This window comes from Oncorhynchus gorbuscha, linkage group LG08, assembly GCF_021184085.1.
Source record: "Oncorhynchus gorbuscha isolate QuinsamMale2020 ecotype Even-year linkage group LG08, OgorEven_v1.0, whole genome shotgun sequence".
NCBI lineage: Eukaryota > Metazoa > Chordata > Actinopteri > Salmoniformes > Salmonidae > Oncorhynchus > Oncorhynchus gorbuscha.
In genome coordinates, this window is record NC_060180.1 from 2141578 (window position 1) to 2160677 (window position 19100).

General features: G+C 41.6%; 1 protein-coding gene across 1 annotated transcript in view; it reads right to left on the bottom strand.

Moving 5' to 3' along the window:
• Positions 1 to 16453, bottom strand: part of LOC124042228 (lysosomal cobalamin transport escort protein LMBD1-like) — a 148218-nt gene extending 131765 nt beyond the window's left edge. Inside the window, exon 1 of the mRNA XM_046360645.1 lies at positions 16433 to 16453. Within this exon, the coding sequence (XP_046216601.1) occupies positions 16433 to 16453 (21 nt within the window). The remainder of the gene's footprint in view (positions 1 to 16432) is intronic.
• Positions 16454 to 19100: the final 2647 nt, after the last annotated feature.

A 19100-nucleotide genomic window follows, 5' to 3' on the forward strand; every position in this document is an offset into this window, starting at 1 on the left:
AATGGTATGAAACAGTATGAAATGGTATTGAATGGTATGGACATTCTTGGGGAAGTGCTATACTGTCTGATGTATTTAAAGCAAAGTTCTGTGTGATCATCAAAGCCAGCCCAGTTGGCCTCCTTGACCATTCAACCACTCATGCAGTTGGAACTGAAGCACCTCTCTGTCTCTCTGTCAGTCTAGACGTGATCAGTGGAGTCTAGAGTCTCCTCCCCGCTCCTCCCCATTTCCCTCCTTCTCTCCATCCAGACTGACAGACTCCGGCTCCTTCTCTCCATCCAGATTGACAGACTACGGGGCAGACCAGGAGACCCAGGAGATTGTCTTTGGCCCAAATGGCACCCTATTCCCTATATAGTGCATTACTTTTGACCAGGGACTTATGGACTTTGGTCAAATGTAGTGCACTATAAAAGAAGAGGGTGCCATTTGGTCTGTAACAGAAGATGTTATCACAGGGGACAGCTCAACCCTCAGCCCTCAGACAAAAGAGATGAGAACCAGCAGAGCGGGCCGCTGTCTTCAGCCAACCTCAACCGAACGGGCAGCTTGATCCGTGTAATTGCTCCTTAGGCGAAGGCCGCCTTCCTGTGTGTTTGTGTGTGCCAAATAGCACCCTATTCCCCATTTAGTGCACTACTTTTGACCAGAGCCCTATGGGTGGCTATGAGCCCTGGTAAAGTAGAGCACTATAGGAAGAAAGGAGACAGAGAGAGAGAGATGGAGAGAGTGAAAGGTACTGCAGCCAACGTGAGTAAAACATTTAAACGTGCTAACCCTCGCAAGGCTGCCGGCCCAGACGGCATCCCTAGCCGCCTCCTCAGAACATGCGCAGACCAGCTGGCTGGTGTGTTCTGGACATATTTAATCAATCTCTATCCCAGTCTGCTGTTCACACATGCTTCAAGAGGGCCACCATTGTTCCAGTTCCCAAGAAAGCTAAGGTAACTGAGCTAAATGACGATCGCCCCGTAGCACTCACTTCCGTCATCATGAAGTGCTTTGAGAGACTAGTCAAGGACCATATCACCTCCACCCTACCTGACACCCTAGACCCACTCCAATTTGCTTACCACCCCAATAGGTCCACAGACGACGCAATCGCAATCACACTGCCCTATCCCATCTAGACAAGAGGAATACCTAAGTAAGAATGCTGTTCATCGACTACAGCTCAGCATTTAACACCATAGTACCCTCCAAACTCGTAATTAAGCCCGAGACCCTGGGTCTTGACCCCGCCCTGTGCAACTGGGTCCTGGACTTCCTGACGGGCCGTCCCCATGTGGTGAGTGTAGGAAACAACATCTGCCCCCCGCTGATCCTCAGTAAACGGGGCCCCACAAGAGTGCGTTCTCAGCCCTCTCCTGTACTCCCTGTTCACCGATGACTGCTTGGCCATGCACACCTCCAAATCAATCATCAGCAGCTCCTCTTCAACCTCAGGAGGCTGGTGAAATTCGGAAAACTGCAACTGCTCTTCCCACAACCGCAGGGCTCTCCAGAGGGTAGTGAGGTCTGCACAACGCATCACCGGGGACAAACTACCTGCCCTCCAGGACACCTACACCACCCGATGTCACAGGAAGGCCAAAAAGATCATCAAGGACAACAACCACCCGAGCCACTGCCTGTTCACCCCGCTATCATCCAGAAGGCGAGGTCAGTAAAGGTGCATCAAAGCTGGGACCGAGAGACTGAAAAACAGCTTCTATCTCAAGGCCATCAGACTGTTAAACAGCCACCACTAACATTGAGTGGCTGCTGCCAACATACAGACTCAAATCTCTAGCCACTTTAACTTAACATTTGATTTAGAGAGAGAGAGAGAGAGAGAGAGAGAGAGAGAGAGAGAGAGAGAGAGAGAGAGAGAGAGAGAGAGAGAGAGAGAGAGAGAGAGAGAGAGAGAGAGAGGTGAGAGAGAGAGAGAGAGAGAGAGAGAGAGAGAGGAAGAGAGAGAGGTGGAAGAGAGAGAGAGAGAGAGAGAGAGAGAGAGGAAGAGAGACAAGGTAGAGAGAGAGAGAGGAAGAGAGAGAGAGAGAGAGAGAGAGAGGTGGAGAGAGACAAAGGTAGAGAGAGAGAGAGAGAGACAAAGGAGAGAGAGAGGAGAGAGAGAGAGGAGAGAGAGAGAGAGACAAGGTAGAGAGAGAGAGAGACAGAGGAGAGAGAGAGAGAGAGAGAGAGAGAGAGAGAGAGAGAGAGAGAGAGAGAGAGACAAGGTAGAGAGAGAGAGAGAGAAGAGAGAGAGAAGGTAGAGAGAGAGAGAATAAGAGAGAGAGAGAGAGAGAGTCCCAGAGAAGAGAGTAAAAAGGAGAGAGCCAAAAAAGAGCAATAACAGAGACATTTATTGATAGAGAGTAAAGAGATCAAGATTTTGAGGGGATAGAGATTAAGAGAGAAATGATTGAAATGGCTTTGTTCTTTCCTCTCTCAAGAGAGTTCCAGTCTAAAAGAGAGAGCTGCTCAAGAGAGCACCAGACTGACTTTGAGAGAGAGACCTAGAGAGACTGAGAAAGCAGAACTGAGATTGTAAATAGCAAGAAAGCACCTTATTGAGATTGTATGTACAGTCTAAATCCCCAAGCTGCTCAAGGGCACCACCAGGTAGCACTTTGTTCCAGTCTAAAAAAAGCTGCAATAACATTGTTTGTTACATTTATTGATATACAGTAAATAGTCACCACCATTTTGACTTTTGTTCCTGATTTTCTAAACCAGAAATGATTGCAACCATGACTTTGTTCTTTCCTAGCAAGCTGCTCAACACCACCACTCTTTGTTCCAGTCTAAAACCCTAGCAAGCTGCTCAAGGGCACCACCACTGACTTTGTTCCAGTCTAAAACCCTAGCAAGCTGCTCAAGGGCACCACCACTGACTTTGTTCCAGTCTAAAACCCTAGCAAGCTGCTCAAGGGCACCACCACTGACTTTGTTCCAGTCTAAAACCCTAGCAAGCTGCTCAAGGGCACCACCACTGACTTTGTTCCAGTCTAAAACCCTAGCAAGCTGCTCAAGGGCACCACCACTGACTTTGTTCCAGTCTAAAACCCTAGCAAGCTGCTCAAGGGCACCACCACTGACTTTGAATGTATGTTTTCTGTACACGTGTGTGTCCACTATTTGACATAAATAAAAGCATTGGGATCGATTACGATCCATTTACGTCCTGTCAAGGGTTTACTATGTACTTCTGCTCTTAATTCACCATGGTAAGTGTATATCTCCCAAGGATTAATCTTTATTATAGAGTAGAGGATGCTCTGGAATCTGAATCACCAACCATAATCTCAAGGTCACAGGAGAAAACAGTTTTCCATCCAAAACACATTAATAAATCAAAACACATGCCCCTCATTTCAGAATGATGTTTCCGGAATACAAAACAGGACATCCATTTAGACTCAATATTCTCTCTGTTCTCTAATGTAAAGAAATGTACAAATCTGGATAAATATTCCATAACCTACCGCAGATTGACTTAATGTTCAGTCAGAGGAGCAGAATGCTGAAAGATGAAAATACATGTAAACAAACAGAGGAATACAGAGAGATGACAATACATGTATATGTCACATTCTGACCATAGTTCTGGTATTTTATTATTTGTTTTAGTATGGTCAGGGCGTGAGTTGGGGTGGGCAGTCTATGTTTGTTTTTCTATGTTGGTTTTTGAGTTCGGCCTAGTGTGGTTCTCAATCAGAGGCAGCTGTCAATTGTTGTCCCAGATTGAGAATCATATTTTAGGTAGCCTGGGTTTCACTGTTGGTTTGTGGGTGTTTGTTTCCGTGTGAGTGTTCGGGCCACATGGTACTGGTTCAGTTTTGTATATGCACTTTATTGTTTTGATTCAGTGTTCAGTGCTTTCTTTAATTAAAAACATCATGAACACTTACCATGCTGTGCTTTGTTCCGATCCTTAGTCCTCCTCCTCAGAAGAGGAGGAAATCCGTTACAGTATAAGAACCAACAAACAGAGGAATACTCATACACAGTTGAAGTCGGAAGTTTACATACACTTAGGTTGGAGTCATTAAAACTTGTTTTTCAACCACTCCAAAAATTTCTTGTTAACAAACTATAACTTTAGCAAGTCGGTTAGGACATCTACTTTGTGCATGACACAAGTAATTCCTCAAAAATTGTTTACAGACTGATTATTTAACTTATAATTCCCTTTATCACAATTCCAGTGGGTCAGAAGTTAACACTAAGTTGACTGTGCCTTAAACAGCTTGGAAAATTCCAGAAAATGATTTCATTGCTTTAGAAGCTTCTGATAGGCTTATTGACATCATTTGAGTCAATTGGAGGTGTACCTGTGGATGTATTTCAAGGCCTACCTTCAAACTCAGTGCCTCTTTGCTTGACATCATGTGAAAATCAAAAGAAATCAGCCAAGACCTCGGAAAAAATGGTAGGCCTCCTCAAGTCTGGTTCATCCCTGGGAGCAATTTCCAAACGCCTGAAGGTACCACATTCATCTGTACAAACAATAGTACACGCAAGTATAAACACCATGGGACCACGAAGCCGTCATACCGCTCAGGAAGGAGACGCGTTCTGACTCCTAGAGATGAACGTACTTTGGTGCGAAAAGTCCAAATCAATCCCAGAACAACAGCAAAGAACCTTGTGAAGATGCTGGAGGAAACAGGTACAAACATATCTATATCCACAGTAAAACAAGTCCTATGTCAACATAACCTGAAAGGCCACTCAGCAAGGAAGATACCACTGCTCCAAAACCGCCATAAAAAAGTCAGACTACGGTTTGCAACTGCACATGGGATCAAAGATCTTAGTCTAATGAAACAGAAATAGAACTATTTGGCCAAAATGACCATTGTTATGTTTGGAGGAAAAAGGGAGGCTTGCAAGTCAAAGAACACCATACCAACCGTGAAGCACGGGTGTAGCAGCATCATGTTGTGGGGTGCTTTGCTGCAGGAGGACTGGTGAACTTCACAAAATAGATGGCATCATGAGGACGGAACATTATGTGGATATATTAAAGCAACATTTCAAGACATCAGTCAGGAAGTTAAAGCTTGGTCACAAATGGGTCTTCCAAATGGACAATGACCCCAAGCATACTTCCAAAGTTGGGGCAAATTGGCTTAAGGACAATAAAGTCAAGGTTTTCAGTGGCCATCACAAAGCCCTGACCTCAATTCCATAGAAAGTTTGTGGGCAGAACTGAAAAAGTGTGTGTGATCAAGGAGGCCTACAAACCTGATTCAGTTACAACAGCTCTGTCAGGAGGAATGAGCCAAAATTCACCCAACTTATTGTGGGAAGCTTGTGGACGGCTACCTGAAACGTTTGACCCAAGTTAAACAATTTAAAGACAATGCTACCAAATACTAATTGAGTGTATGTAAACTTCTGACTCACTAGGAATATGATGAAAGAAATAAAAGCTGAAAGAAATCATTCTCTCTACTATTATTCTGACATTTCACCTTCTTAAAATAAAGTCAGATCCTAACTGACCAAAGACAGGGGTTTTACTAGGATGAAATGTCATGAATTGTGAAAAACTGAGTTTAAATGTAATAGGCTAAGGTGTATGTACATTTCTGACTGTATTTATACCACAGTTCAAAAGTTTGGGGTCACGTAGGAATGTCTGTGTTTATGAAAGAAAAGCCATTTATTTGGTCCATTAAAATGACATCAAATTGATCATAAATACAGTGTAGACATTGTTATTGTTGTAAATGACTATTGTTGCTGCAAATGGCTGATTTTTAATGAAATATCTACATAGGCATACGGAAGCCAATTATCAGCAACCTGTGTTTCAATGGCACATTGTGTTAGCTAATCCAAGTTGATCATTTTAAAGACTAATTGATCATCAGAAAACCCTTTTGTAATTATGTTAGTAGAGCTGAAAACTGTTGTCCTGATTAAAGAAGCAATAAAACTGGCTTTCTTTAGACTAGTTGAGTATCTGGAGCATCTGCATTTGTGGGTTTGATTACAGGCTCAAAGTGGCCAGAAACAAAAAACTTTCTTCTGAAACTAATCAGACTATTCTTGTTCTGGGAAATTAAGGCTTTTCCATGCGAGAAATTGCCAAGCAACTGAAAATCTTGTACAACGCTGTGTACTGCCTAGAAGGCCAGCATCCTGGAGTCGCCTCTTCACTGTTGATGTTGAGACTGGTGTTTTCCAGGTACTATTTAATGAAGCTGCCAGTTGTGGACTTGTGAGGCGTCTGTTTCTCAAACTAGAAACTTTAATGTACTTGTCCTCTTTCTCTTTTGTGCACCGTGGCCTCCTACGGGAGTAGTACACAGCGTTATACGAGATCTTCAGATAATCACAATCACTAAATGATGAAGAATTCACTTACTATGGCTGCATCCCATATCTATCTTATAGTGCTTGATTGAATTTGGCTGGTTTAATGGAGCAATAGAATAGTCTCAAAACAGGCAGTCAGCCCATCTAATACTCCAGGCAGACTAAAGCAAACACTCAAAGTGTTTCAAAGATTGCAAATAGTGTTTGAACCCAGATCTGCAGGCCAGTTCCCAATGCTGCTGTTTCCAAGGAGAGTCACAGCTGCAAGCAATGAACTAGCTACTACCTCAGCAGGGTTAAAGTGGACAGGTCCAGGTAGGTAGGCTTGCGTCCCAAATAGCACCCTATTATTTTTATAGTGCACTACGTTTGATCAGAGTCATATGGGCCCTGGTCAAAGAAAAGCACTACTATATAGGGAATAGGGTGCCATTTGCGATCGCAATGTAGTGAAAAGGGTGTTACCTTTGAAAAATGGAACACTCTGGGAAACAGGACAATGCCTTGTGAAGGTTGATATCCGTCGGAGAGTTAGTGTTGGGTACTCCATCAACTTTACAGATCTATTTGACCGGCCACAGTCTCACACAGTCCTACACACTCTTCCCATTACTTGTCAGAACCACCTTTGTTCGCTGCCTGGCCCATCAATCCTCACACCTAGAAAGATCTGGTAGTGTATGGTTTCTTTCTCACAGTCTCTCTGACACAGGTTCTTTATTTACAGTAAGTTACTGTACCACTGCTGGACAGTTGTAACCCACAAAGTTATATGGTTCCTAGAGATGTGTATAGGCTGTAGGCTTCGCCTCCCATCACTCCAAAGCCAGTTGATTACTTTGACTACTTTAAAATGGTGGAAGCTTGGTGGAAGCCCTCAACGGTGCTGACCATGCTAAAATGACCTTTTGCCCACTAGAGGCCTCTGTCATTCTCAATGTGAAATTCAGAAATGTTTGGTAATTAGGGAACTGTTTATAGTTTCAATTATAGTTTAAAAGCATATAATGTAGTTTTCTCACTCCATACAAGTGAGAATTTTTTCAAAGTCTTGTTAAAGGGACATTGTATTGATCATCAAGAGAAGACTTGTTTAAGGGACATTGTATTGAACACCAAGAGAATACTTGTTTAAGGGATATTGTATTGATCACCAAGACAAGACTTGTTTAAGGGATATTGTATTGATCACCAAGATAATACTTGTTTAAGGGATATTGTATTGATCAGCAAGAGAAGTTTTCTTTCTGTGGACTATTGACTAATGTTTTGGGTTTTCCTCTATAGACTACCTTCCTTTGGATAATTACCTAGACTAACTATTGAACTGGTCAAATCTATCCTTATTTAGATTTGGACTGATCAGATTTGGACTGGATAATTTTGATCTTTGCTCTTTTTTAAAAATTTCTTGCTTAAATTTTGGGACTGAACTAAATTAAACATTTCAAATCAAATCAAACTTTATTTATCACATGCACTGAATACAAACTTAACGTAAATGCTTACTTACAAGCCCTTAACCAACAATGCCTTTCAAGAAGGAGTTTAGAAAATATTTACCAAATAAACTAAAGTAAAAGATGTACACAATAAAATAACAATAACAGGGGGTACTGGTACCGAGTATAACAGGGGTACTGGTACCGAGTATAACAGGGGGTACTGGTACCGAGTATAACAGGGGGTACTGGTACCGAGTATAACAGGGGTACTGGTACCGAGTATAACAGGGGTACTGGTACCGAGTATAACAGGGGTACTGGTACCGAGTATAACAGGGTACTGGTACCGAGTATAACAGGGGTACTGGTACCGAGTATAACAGGGGTACTGGTACCGAGTATAACAGGGGTACTGGTACCGAGTATAACAGGGGTACTGGTACCGAGTATAACAGGGGTACTGGTACCGAGTATAACAGGGGTACTGGTACCGAGTCAATACAGGTTACATACTGTAGTGAACAGACAACATTAACAAATGGTTCCAGTGTGTGTGTGTGTGTGTGTGTGTGTGTGTGTGTGTGTGTGTGTGTGTGTGTGTGCGTGCGTGCGTGCAAATGCGTGCGTGTGTGTGCGTGTGCGTGCGCGTGTGTGCGTGCGCGTGCGTGCGTGCGTGCGTGCGTGTGTGTGTGTGTGGGTGTGTGTGTGTTACAGGGGCCCTGCTTCAGACACAGTTCACTCTTTGCTCAGCTGAATCGTGGACAGGGTTTGAATCACCTGGAGACTCAGCTCTGCTGTCAAAGGGACTAGTGTACCTACAGATTTGAGGACATTTGGTAGCAGCAATGATACATTTATCTGTTGGGATTTAATCTTGAGCCCTAGCATCACCTGTGCTTACTCTAAATTACAAGCTTGGCTTAGACAAACAGTAGTTGTTTGCATTTGATTGTATAATGTTTTAATAATGCTATCATGTTTTCCTGAGGCGGGCATTATGGTGATTCCAACATTATGGATGTTACATTCACATGCAAAATCACAACTTTAATGTGTCACAGAATGGTCAAATAAGCTATAAATTCAACTGTTGATGTGTTGCTGTGTGTAGAACCCCTTGGGTATCCAGAAAAGTGGACTTCTAAATACTGTCCGTGAGAAATAAAGCAGATGAGCTGTTATGATGTTACATGAAGTAGACAAGCTTTTAATGAGACTAAGTATATTAGCAGAAGTCTGGGAGTTTGGAAGTCTTACGTCAAAACATGGATATACATTTTGAAAGGCTTGGCTGAACAAGAAAATATAACATTTTGTCATTTCCAATTATTGTTACTTTAGAGTGGAACATTCATGCAATTTTCTGCTTTAACTGGTCACATAAATTCCACACTCCAACATTAAGGATAATTATGAAAGTGGTTTAATTTGGAATTGCCTAACTTAATTTTGTAGGTTGACTTCCCTATGAAATCCCTCAATGAAATCACACAGGAAGCTTGTATAAAAGCCATACTTCTGTTTCATTTTCTTCACTTGTACCAAACTGAAAAAAAGCTCTTCAAACCTGGGTTCAAATACTATTCAAAATACTATTTCAAATCCTTTAGCTGGGCTTGAATGACCTTGCCTGACACAATTGGACCAATAGAATAGTCTCACCGCTACAAACCATGCCCATCTCGCACCCCAGGCAGGCTAAATGCCTTTGAGAGATTGGTATTTGAACCCAGGTCTAAAGCTCTTACTGATCTATGCAGACAATCTGAAAACCGTGGATGAGTTACCCTAAGGTAAAAAATAGGCGTGGTCCATACATCCACCACATCAAAAAGCATAAGAAAGTGTGTGTGTGTGTGTGTGTGTGTTCGTGTATGCGTGTGTATGCGTGTGTGTACGCAGGGTTGGACTCTTGAGTCCAATGCCCCTGGTCTTGTACATTCTCTGAATAGTTCTTATAGTTCTTTAATCTCAGAGCAGATAACAGTACATCTAATGATGCCCTGCAGTCAGAGTGAGTAGTTTCAATAGTCAACACCAGTAGTCAATTTGATGGAGATTCATTATATAACCTCTCCTTTTTCTTTATTTGAAGATTTGTATTGGATTTTACAGTATGATTCCTTGACTACTCACCAATCAGTATTACATGTAATCCCTAGATACCATCATCTATAGTCTACTGTATAATGTTTCTACCAGTATTACATGTCACCTCCAGATTACAACATCTATAGTCTACTGTATAATGTTTCTACCAGTATTACATGTAATCTCCAGATTACAACATCTATAGTCTACTGTATAATGTTTCAACCAGTATTACATGTAATCTTCAGATTACAACATCTATAGTCTACTGTATAATGTTTCTACCAGTATTACAACATCATAGTCTCACCTCAGATTACAACATCTATAGTCTACTGTATAATGTTTCTGGGCCTGTGTTTACAAAGATGATATGTTATTCTATCTATCCTTTTCCTTGTGATATACAAGGTCCTCTATGCAAATCAGATCATAAAAGAATGTAAAACAGAAACCTATTTTTTTTTAATTATTTATTGACAATTGCATTGAGCTGGCAAGTAGAGAAACATCAGAGAATGTTATTTGCCCTGTAGCAGCAGCCTTTGCTACCAAGCTTCATCACATACCTTCTTTGTTCACACTTTTTGATGTTGTTCTGCTTTGCAGCCATATTGAGTGTTTACAAGTGTATGGTGTCCATTTTAGGACATCATCACACCTATACGGTGCCCATATTAGAACAGCCTCTGGAGGTTGTTTGAAGTGGGAGAACCATCAGTTGTATGGATCTTGGTTCATTCCTTCAGACTTGGTGTCAAAAGAAAGTTGGCCAAATATCAGTCAGACAAATGTCCATGGCTGGTACTTGGTGTCACAGTCATAGACAGACATCAGTCAATGACCTGTTTTTTTACCAAAAAGGAATCTCCGGTTGAACCAGGGAATGTTTTTTCGTATTCCACCATTACTCCCTAGGCTCAGAGGTGATCAAACATATGACACATAGAGACATTTTCTCCTGAAAATACACATCACTTCAATATTACAGATGATACATGACATTAAAATAAGATGTTATTAAACCACAGATGTTCCTATGGTAATATGTACAGATGCAGGATCTTAATTTGATCACTCTTTTGTTGCTGCTGCACAGCAGGAAATGCAAACTTGCAGTGTATACAAGGTTTAAAAAGCCTAAAGTTTGTCATTTCAACTATAAAATGTCAGACTTCATTTGCCCTAACGAAAAATGTATCAACTCCTACGAAAAATGTCCTTTAATTATAATCCACATAATAATTCACATTTCCTGCTGTTGCATGATTATTTTCCAGATGTAGCAAAAGCTGGCTCAAATTAAGATCCTACATCTGTCGGTGTTTGACGTTACATTTTACTAATCAACTCTACTAAAAAAAAAAGAAATTCAGTTTATAAATTACATTTAATATTAACAGCATATTATTACACAAGTCAAGCACAATTTGAATCCAATCCATATCATATTCCCTGTATGCATCTTCGAAGTGCTTTGTGCCAGTTGTCCTATGTACTTTCGTTCCACCTTATATAAAGACCAAATGGAAATAGTCATTCATTCAACAACCAGGCCAAGGGAACAGTAAACATTGGCTGAGGATATGAACCATTAAATCCTGGTTGTTTGATCAGCTTGAGAAAATTGCTTAGAAACATTAACTGCTAATTCTGGGTGTATGTTACAGTAACTAAAAAGGTATAATGACTTTGGATACAGAGAGCGGGTTTAAATCCTACAAGGCAGCACATTTCAGACTGTACATTTCAGACTGTACATTTCAGACTGCACATTTCAGACTGCACATTTCAGACTGTACATTTCAGACTGTACATTTCAGACTGTACATTTCAGACTGTACATTTCAGACTGTACATTTCAGACCTTTCAGACTGCACATTTCAGACTGTACATTTCAGACTGCACATTTCAGACTGTACATTTCAGACTGCACCTTTCAGACTGTACATTTCAGACGGCACATTTCAGAATTGTGTTGCATGTTGGGGGTTCTTGTGTCCATCTGTCTGATTATTTTTTAATAGCTTTGAATTTTTTTGTTTCAGGTGAATCATTTTGAAGAGACAAGACATCCAAAAATGTCCTGACAATTTCATCAATATTCCCCTAAAATACCAATATTCTCTCTATTACTTTAAACAGTGTTGTCAGCATTAAGAGTACCGTCATCACCACATCCCTTTACATTTAAATGTCAAAGCCCGTTATTCTATTTGTGTGCCTTTTACCACGCTTGGCTAGTATGTGGTCTTGAATAACTCATTTCTTATACCCAATTATCCAGGAATACAATTCTCAAGCAGTAGACTTCAAAATAAACCAATCAGTATGGCCTCATGCTCAGGAAATAGACTTCAAAATAAACCAATCAGTATGGCCTCATGCTCAGAAATAAGAGTATGGCCTCATTCAAAATAAACCAATCAGTATGGCCTCATGCTCAGGAAATAGACTTCAAAATAAACCAATCAGTATGGCCTCATGCTCAGGAAATAGACTTCAAAATAAACCAATCAGTATGGCCTCATGCTCAGGAAATAGACTTCAAAATAAACCAATCAGTATGGCCTCATGCTCAGGAAATAGACTTCAAAATAAACCAATCAGTATGGCCTCATGCTCAGGAAATACACTTCAAAATAAACCAATCAGTATGGCCTCATGCTCAGGAAATAGACTTAAGAAAAACATAGCAACCAATCCTGTCATTCACCATCAAGTAAAAAACGTACACATTCAATAACACTTGCTCTCCCTTTCTTTACTGCCTGTCTCCGACCCCTGTCATTACATACAAATGAAGTCAGAATGCAGGCAACAACATTTGTTTAAGCACTTGGGCTACAGACAGCAAAAATATTTCAAATTCAAGAAAGCGTACAGTATTATATAGAGCCATTATTACATGGAACTCCCATCTAATATTGCTGAAATGAACAGCAAACAGCAAACGGATAAAGCATCACCTCACGGCACAACGCCTCTCCCCTGTTTGACCTGCAGATAGCCTGTGTATGTATTGATATGTAGGCTTTGTGTGCCGTTTTTAAATGTAGTAGTTCTCTCCTGGAGCTGATCTTGTCTATTAATGTTCTGTATTATGTCATGTTTCATGTGTTGTGTGGACCCCAGGAAGAGTAGCTGCTGCTTTTGCAACAGCCAATGGGGATCCTAATAAAATGGCAAATATCAAATGAGGAGTTGAACTGACTGTGTCTTAGACCCCAAATGTTCACCTGATGACCTGTTCGTCCTCTCCCTGCCTCAACGTGGGCGGTGCGGTCTCTCTCACTCCCTCTATTGCCTCTCTTTGACCCCTGCCATAATCATATGACCAAATACAAAGATGGCATTTCTCAACAATGATGGGGTTTGCTTATTATTAACATGAATTAGGTAGCCTAGTGGTTAGAGTGGTTAGAGTGTTGGACTAGTAACCGAAAGGTTGCAAGTTCAAATCCCCGAGCTGACAAGGTACAAATCTGTCGTTCTGCCCCTGAACAGGCAGTTAACCCACTTTTCCTAGGCCGTCATTGAAAATAAGAATTTGTTCTTAACTGACTTGCCTAGTTAAATAACGGTAAAAAAAAAAAAATGGCTAAATAATTGATTTACTGGCTGGCATTATGTATAGCTAGCCACTTTACTATATAGTACCAGTCTATTATGAACTGTACAGTATAGTTAGCTGGCCATGTAGGTATTCATACATTTTCTTACACTCCTCGGCACTTAAAGAATAATGGTGTCCTGTACCTTTCTCCTTTTTGGCGTCAGCACCTCCATTAAGGGACACCAGTATTTTTTTGAAGCTTCTGTTTTACTAGGGTGAACACTGACTCACTGAGTGTTGATTATCTGAATCTGCAGTTGAAAAGGAAAAGAGGAAGACACTGTGCTAGCTTTGGTAGCTAGCCCCCCCCCTACTGGTAAATAGGAAGATACTGTGCTAGCTTAGCTAGAACCCCCACCTACTGGAAAGAGGAAGATACTGTGCTAGCTTAGCTAGAACCCCCCCCCACCTACTGGAAAGAGGAAGATACTGTGCTAGCTTAGCTAGAACCCCCACCTACTGGAAAAGAGGAAGATACTGTGCTAGCTTAGCTAGAACCCCCCCACCTACTGGAAAAGAGGAAGATACTGTGCTAGCTTAGCTAGAACCCCCCCCACCTACTGGAAAGAGGAAGATACTGTGCTAGCTTAGCTAGAACCCCCACCTACTGGAAAAGAGGAAGATACTGTGCTAGCTTAGCTAGAACCCCCCCACCTACTGGAAAAGAGGAAGATACTGTGCTAGCTTAGCTAGAACCCCCACCTACTGGAAAAGAGGAAGATACTGTGCTAGCTTAGCTAGAACCCCCACCTACTGGAAAAGAGGAAGATACTGTGCTAGCTTAGCTAGAACCCCCACCTACTGGAAAAGAGGAAGATACTGTGCTAGCTTAGCTAGAACCCCCACCTACTGGAAAAGAGGAAGATACTGTGCTAGCTTAGCTAGAACCCCCACCTACTGGAAAAGAGGAAGATACTGTGCTAGCTTAGCTAGACCCCCCACCTACCCCACCCCCCACCCCCTACTGGAAAAGAGGAAGATACTGTGCTAGCTTAGCTAGACCCACACCTACTGGAAAGAGGAAGATACTGTTCTGTTATTTCAGACAACAAGTTTCAGACTGTGCAAGCATTTCAGACTGCACATTTCAATACAGGACAGGCATTTCAGAGCACAAGTTTCAGACTGTACAAGCATTTCAGACTGTACATTTCTGTACAGTACAATCTGTCTAGCTGTGATTCACTGGCCCACATCGAAGCAATGTTTTGACTGCCATCAGCCTCCTAGAGATGGATAGATTCAGCAACAGCTTTTATCCTGCTTAGCCCTTCTGCTGAACAAAAATACAATCTTGTGTAAAGCTTGGGAATGTTAATTAGCAGGTGTGGGTGTCCGCTTGAAAATGTGCAGGCATCGTTAATGTCACGTGGAATTAAAAAGGGAAATGGGAGGCTTACAGGGTTTTGATTTGAAAGTGCTCATTGTACAAGTTTCGTTTTGATTGGAATGATTGGAATGATTGGAATGATTGGAATGATTGGAATCGTGCTGACACAAGTTTCTGTTCAAAATCCCATTTGTACAGCATTTAATCAGGTTTTCAGAGTCATAGGTGCAGAATTAAGACTTAGAAAATATTCTCGCTCCCAATATACTGTATGTGTTTGATTTTTCTCACATTTTATTTGTGGTTTTGAAACAGGAAAAGCTTGTTGGGTACCCCAGCATTGCTTATTAGCAATGGCTCCCAAATGGCACACTCTTTCCTATAAAGTATAGTGTACTACTGTTGACCATAGCTGTATGGGCCCTGGCCAAAAGTAGTACACTACAGGGGGGAATAGGATTGCATTTTGGGACACAGGTTTACCATTTCTGTCTGACAGATGATCACATTAGCGCCTGCTTAGTGGTACACTGTTTGAGCTTCTCAGTGAGTCATCACACAGCTACAGTGTTTTGTTGATTCTGGTCCAGCTGTTGGCTTTCAGTTTCGATGAAATGCTGAAATGATGTCTACCGTGGTTGGGGTAAATCCATTGCTGTAATTTCCAGGAAGAACTGAAATAGTTTATAAAGTTGTCCTACTTTATTGGCGTGTACTTCAGTCTCCTAAATGGTTTGCAGAACATAGTTAGTCAAAAGCAAACATACTACCTTTGTATGGCTTTCAGAGGACAGTTGGGCTGAAGCATACATCTCCATCCTCCAACTGCTGAGTCATAGCTCTGAAAATAACTGACAATGAAAATTAATAACAGTTACATCATTTCTCCAGACGGAAAAGGAATTGTGAAGAAGCCAGTGACGACTTTTCTTATCTTTTCATTTGAATGATTAGGAAATCATTTCCCTCCGCATTGTCTGTGGCTGAGGCTAATTCTTTTATCACAAAACTTTTAATTAGCTGTATCTCTGTGTTACACTACCTCACTACGAGCTGAACAATACTGTAGGATGGAGAGGGCAAAATATAGTACAGCGTGTTCTATTCATTTGGTGTGAAAGTAACATTTGTACATTTTTATAATTAATATACATTTCTGGTGAAGGACTTGGCCTACACTGGGTTTTATATATATATATATATATGTAAAAATAAATAACGAAATATTTTGATACACCACATGCAGTGAGTGGGACTTAGAGGAAAGGCTGGATATCTTGAAAGAGTTGAAGATTCTCTGAATATAGGGTTTAACACCTCCTAATGATCTCCAACTGTTAACATATCCTTCTATATGCCTGATGACTTCTCCCAACCCAATCTCCAAATAAAATGCCCACCCGTGATGTAACTACAGCATCAGGTTTATGTCATTGCTTGATGTTTACGTCATTGCGCCCCTCTGGCTTGTGTGGTGGAGCAGGTCTTTGTAGGCTATACTCAGCCTGGTCTCAGGGTAGTAAGTTGGTGATCTGTTGATATCCGCCTAGTGGTGTTGGGGGTGTGGTTTGGTGCCTGTTTGGCCCTGTCCGGGGGTACTGTCAGACAGGGCCACAGTGTTCCCCAGAACTCACCCTTGTCTCAGTCTCCAGCATCTTTGCTGCTAGGGTCAGTCTGTTATATCTGGTGTAATTCTCCTGTCTTATCTGGTGTCCTGTGTGAATTAATGTATTTATACCATTATTTTATCAGGTAAGTTGACTGAGAACACTACAGCAATGACCTGGGGAATAGTTACAGGAGAGAGATGAATGAGCCAATTGTAAGCTGGGAATGATTAGGTGACCATGATGGTATGAGGAACAGCTTGGGAATTTAGCCAGGACACCGGGGTTAACACCCCTACGATAAGTGCCATGGGATCTTTAATGACCTCAGAGTCAGGACACCCGTTTAACATCCCATCCGAAAGACGACACCCTACACAGAGCAGTGTCCCCAATCACCGCCCTGGGGTATTGGAATATTGTTTTTTAGACCAGAGGAAAGAGTGCCTCCTACTGGCCCTCCAACACCACTTCCAGCAGCATCTGGTGTCCCATCCAGGACCAACCCTGTTTAGCTTTAGAAGCAAGACAGCAGTGGGATGCAGGGTGGTATGCTGCTGGCATGCTCCCTCTAATTCTCTCCCTCTCCCTCTCTCCTACCCCTCCCGTTGGACCTGAGCCCTCAGATCATGCCTCACGACTACCTGGCCTGATGACTCCTGGCTGTCCTCAGTCTACCTGGTCGTGCTGCTGCTCCATTTTCAACTGTTCTACCTGCGGCTATGGAACCCTGACCTGTTCAACGAATGTGCTACCTTGGCTTTGAAAAGCCAACTGACATTTACTCCTGAGGTACTGACCTGTTGCACCCTCTACAACCACTGTCATTATTATTTGACCCTGCTGGTCATCTATGAACGTTTGAACATCTTGAAGAACAATCTGTCCTTAAATGTACTCTTATAATCTCCACCCGACACAGCCAGAAGAGGACTGGCCACCCCTCAGAGCCTGGTTCCTCTCTAGGTTTCTTCCTAGGTTCCTTCCTCTAGGGAGTTTTTCTGGCCGCTGTGCTTCTACATCTGCATTGCTTGCTGTTTGGGGTTACAGGCTGGGTTTTATAGCAGTTTGTGACACCTGCTGATGTAAAAAGGGCTTTATAAATACATTTGATTGATTGATAATTACACCATGTGGTGGTGTATCTTAGCTGTTTGTCAAACTCCGCAAAAGTGAAACTGAAGTTAGACATAAATTCCAAGCGGTTAAGTTTAGGGCTAAGGTTTGGGACAGGGTGACATTTAAATGTATGCATTATTTCAAGTGGCTAAGTTAAGTGTTAAAAAACTACAAGTGAGTGCCTAGCACTGGGATTTAACATGCAATCCTCCGAGCTGAAGTCTGAGTCTCTGACGCCCATCCCCCATCCCCAGTCACAACGCCCTAGTAAGCCGCAAGCCAAATAGATAGTAAAAGGAGACTTTACACTTTTCAAGTAACAGGTAAAGACTTTAAACGTTCAAGTAACAGGTAAAGACTTTAAACGTTCAAGTAACAGTGACCATCCATTAAGAAGGACACTATCTACATCACAATTTTTCTCATTTGAAATTCCCAGGAGCGACCACATCAACAAAAACACAGAAGAGTCAAAAGACGACAGAGATTGATGATCGATCGTGGTTCATTACAACCATAACACACAAAAGAACAATGGGTGTTTTCAAATGTTAATGCACTCCGAGATAAACTGATTCTCTAAGCGCCCATTATTCATTAATTACTTAGCACATTCTTTTTGGGGCATCTTTAAGATTGTCAGTGTTTCCCCTCACTCCACCCCTCGCTTCCTGATTATGCGAGGAAATAAATTACAAACAGGAAAATGAAAGTGTGGCAGGTGATTTGTCGGGAAGATAATTTGTTACTGTGTGCATTCAGAAATAATTATCACAAATGTGACCCATGATCTTGTTGATTACAGCAGCGAAGCGGAAGTTCTGCTGATATTTCTTGTTGTTGATTAGAGCAGTGAAGCCGAAGGTCTGCTAGTATTTCTACTTGTTGATTAGAGCAGTGAAGCCGAAGGTCTGCTAGCATTTCTACTTGTTGATTAGAGCAGTGAAGGTCTGCTAGTATTTCTACTTGTTGATTAGAGCAGTGAAGCCGAAGGTCTGCTAGTATTTCTACTTGTTGATTAGAGCAGTGAAGCCGAAGGTCTGCTAGTATTTCTACTTGTTGATTAGAGCAGTGAAGGTCTGCTAGTATTTCTACTTGTTGATTAGAGCAGTGAAGTAGAAGGTCTGCTAGTATTTCTACTTGTTGATTAGAGCAGTGAAGTAGAAGGTCTGCTAGTATTTCTACTTGTTGATTAGAGCAGTGAAGTAGAAGGTCTGCTAGTATTTCTACTTGTTGATTAGAGCAGTGAAGTAGAAGGTCTGCTGGTATTTCTACTTGATTGATTAGAGTATTTCAGTGAAGTAGAAGGTCTGCTGGTATTTCTACTTGTTGATTAGAGCAGTGAAGTAGAAGGTCTGCTAGTATTTCTACTTGTTGATTAGAGCAGTGAAGTAGAAGGTCTGCTGGTATTTCTACTTGTTGATTAGAGCAGTGAAGTAGAAGGTCTGCTAGTATTTCTACTTGTTGATTAGAGCAGTGAAGTAGAAGGTCTGCTGGTATTTCTACTTGTTGATTAGAGCAGTGAAGTAGAAGGTCTGCTGGTATTTCTACTTGTTGATTAGAGCAGTGAAGCAGG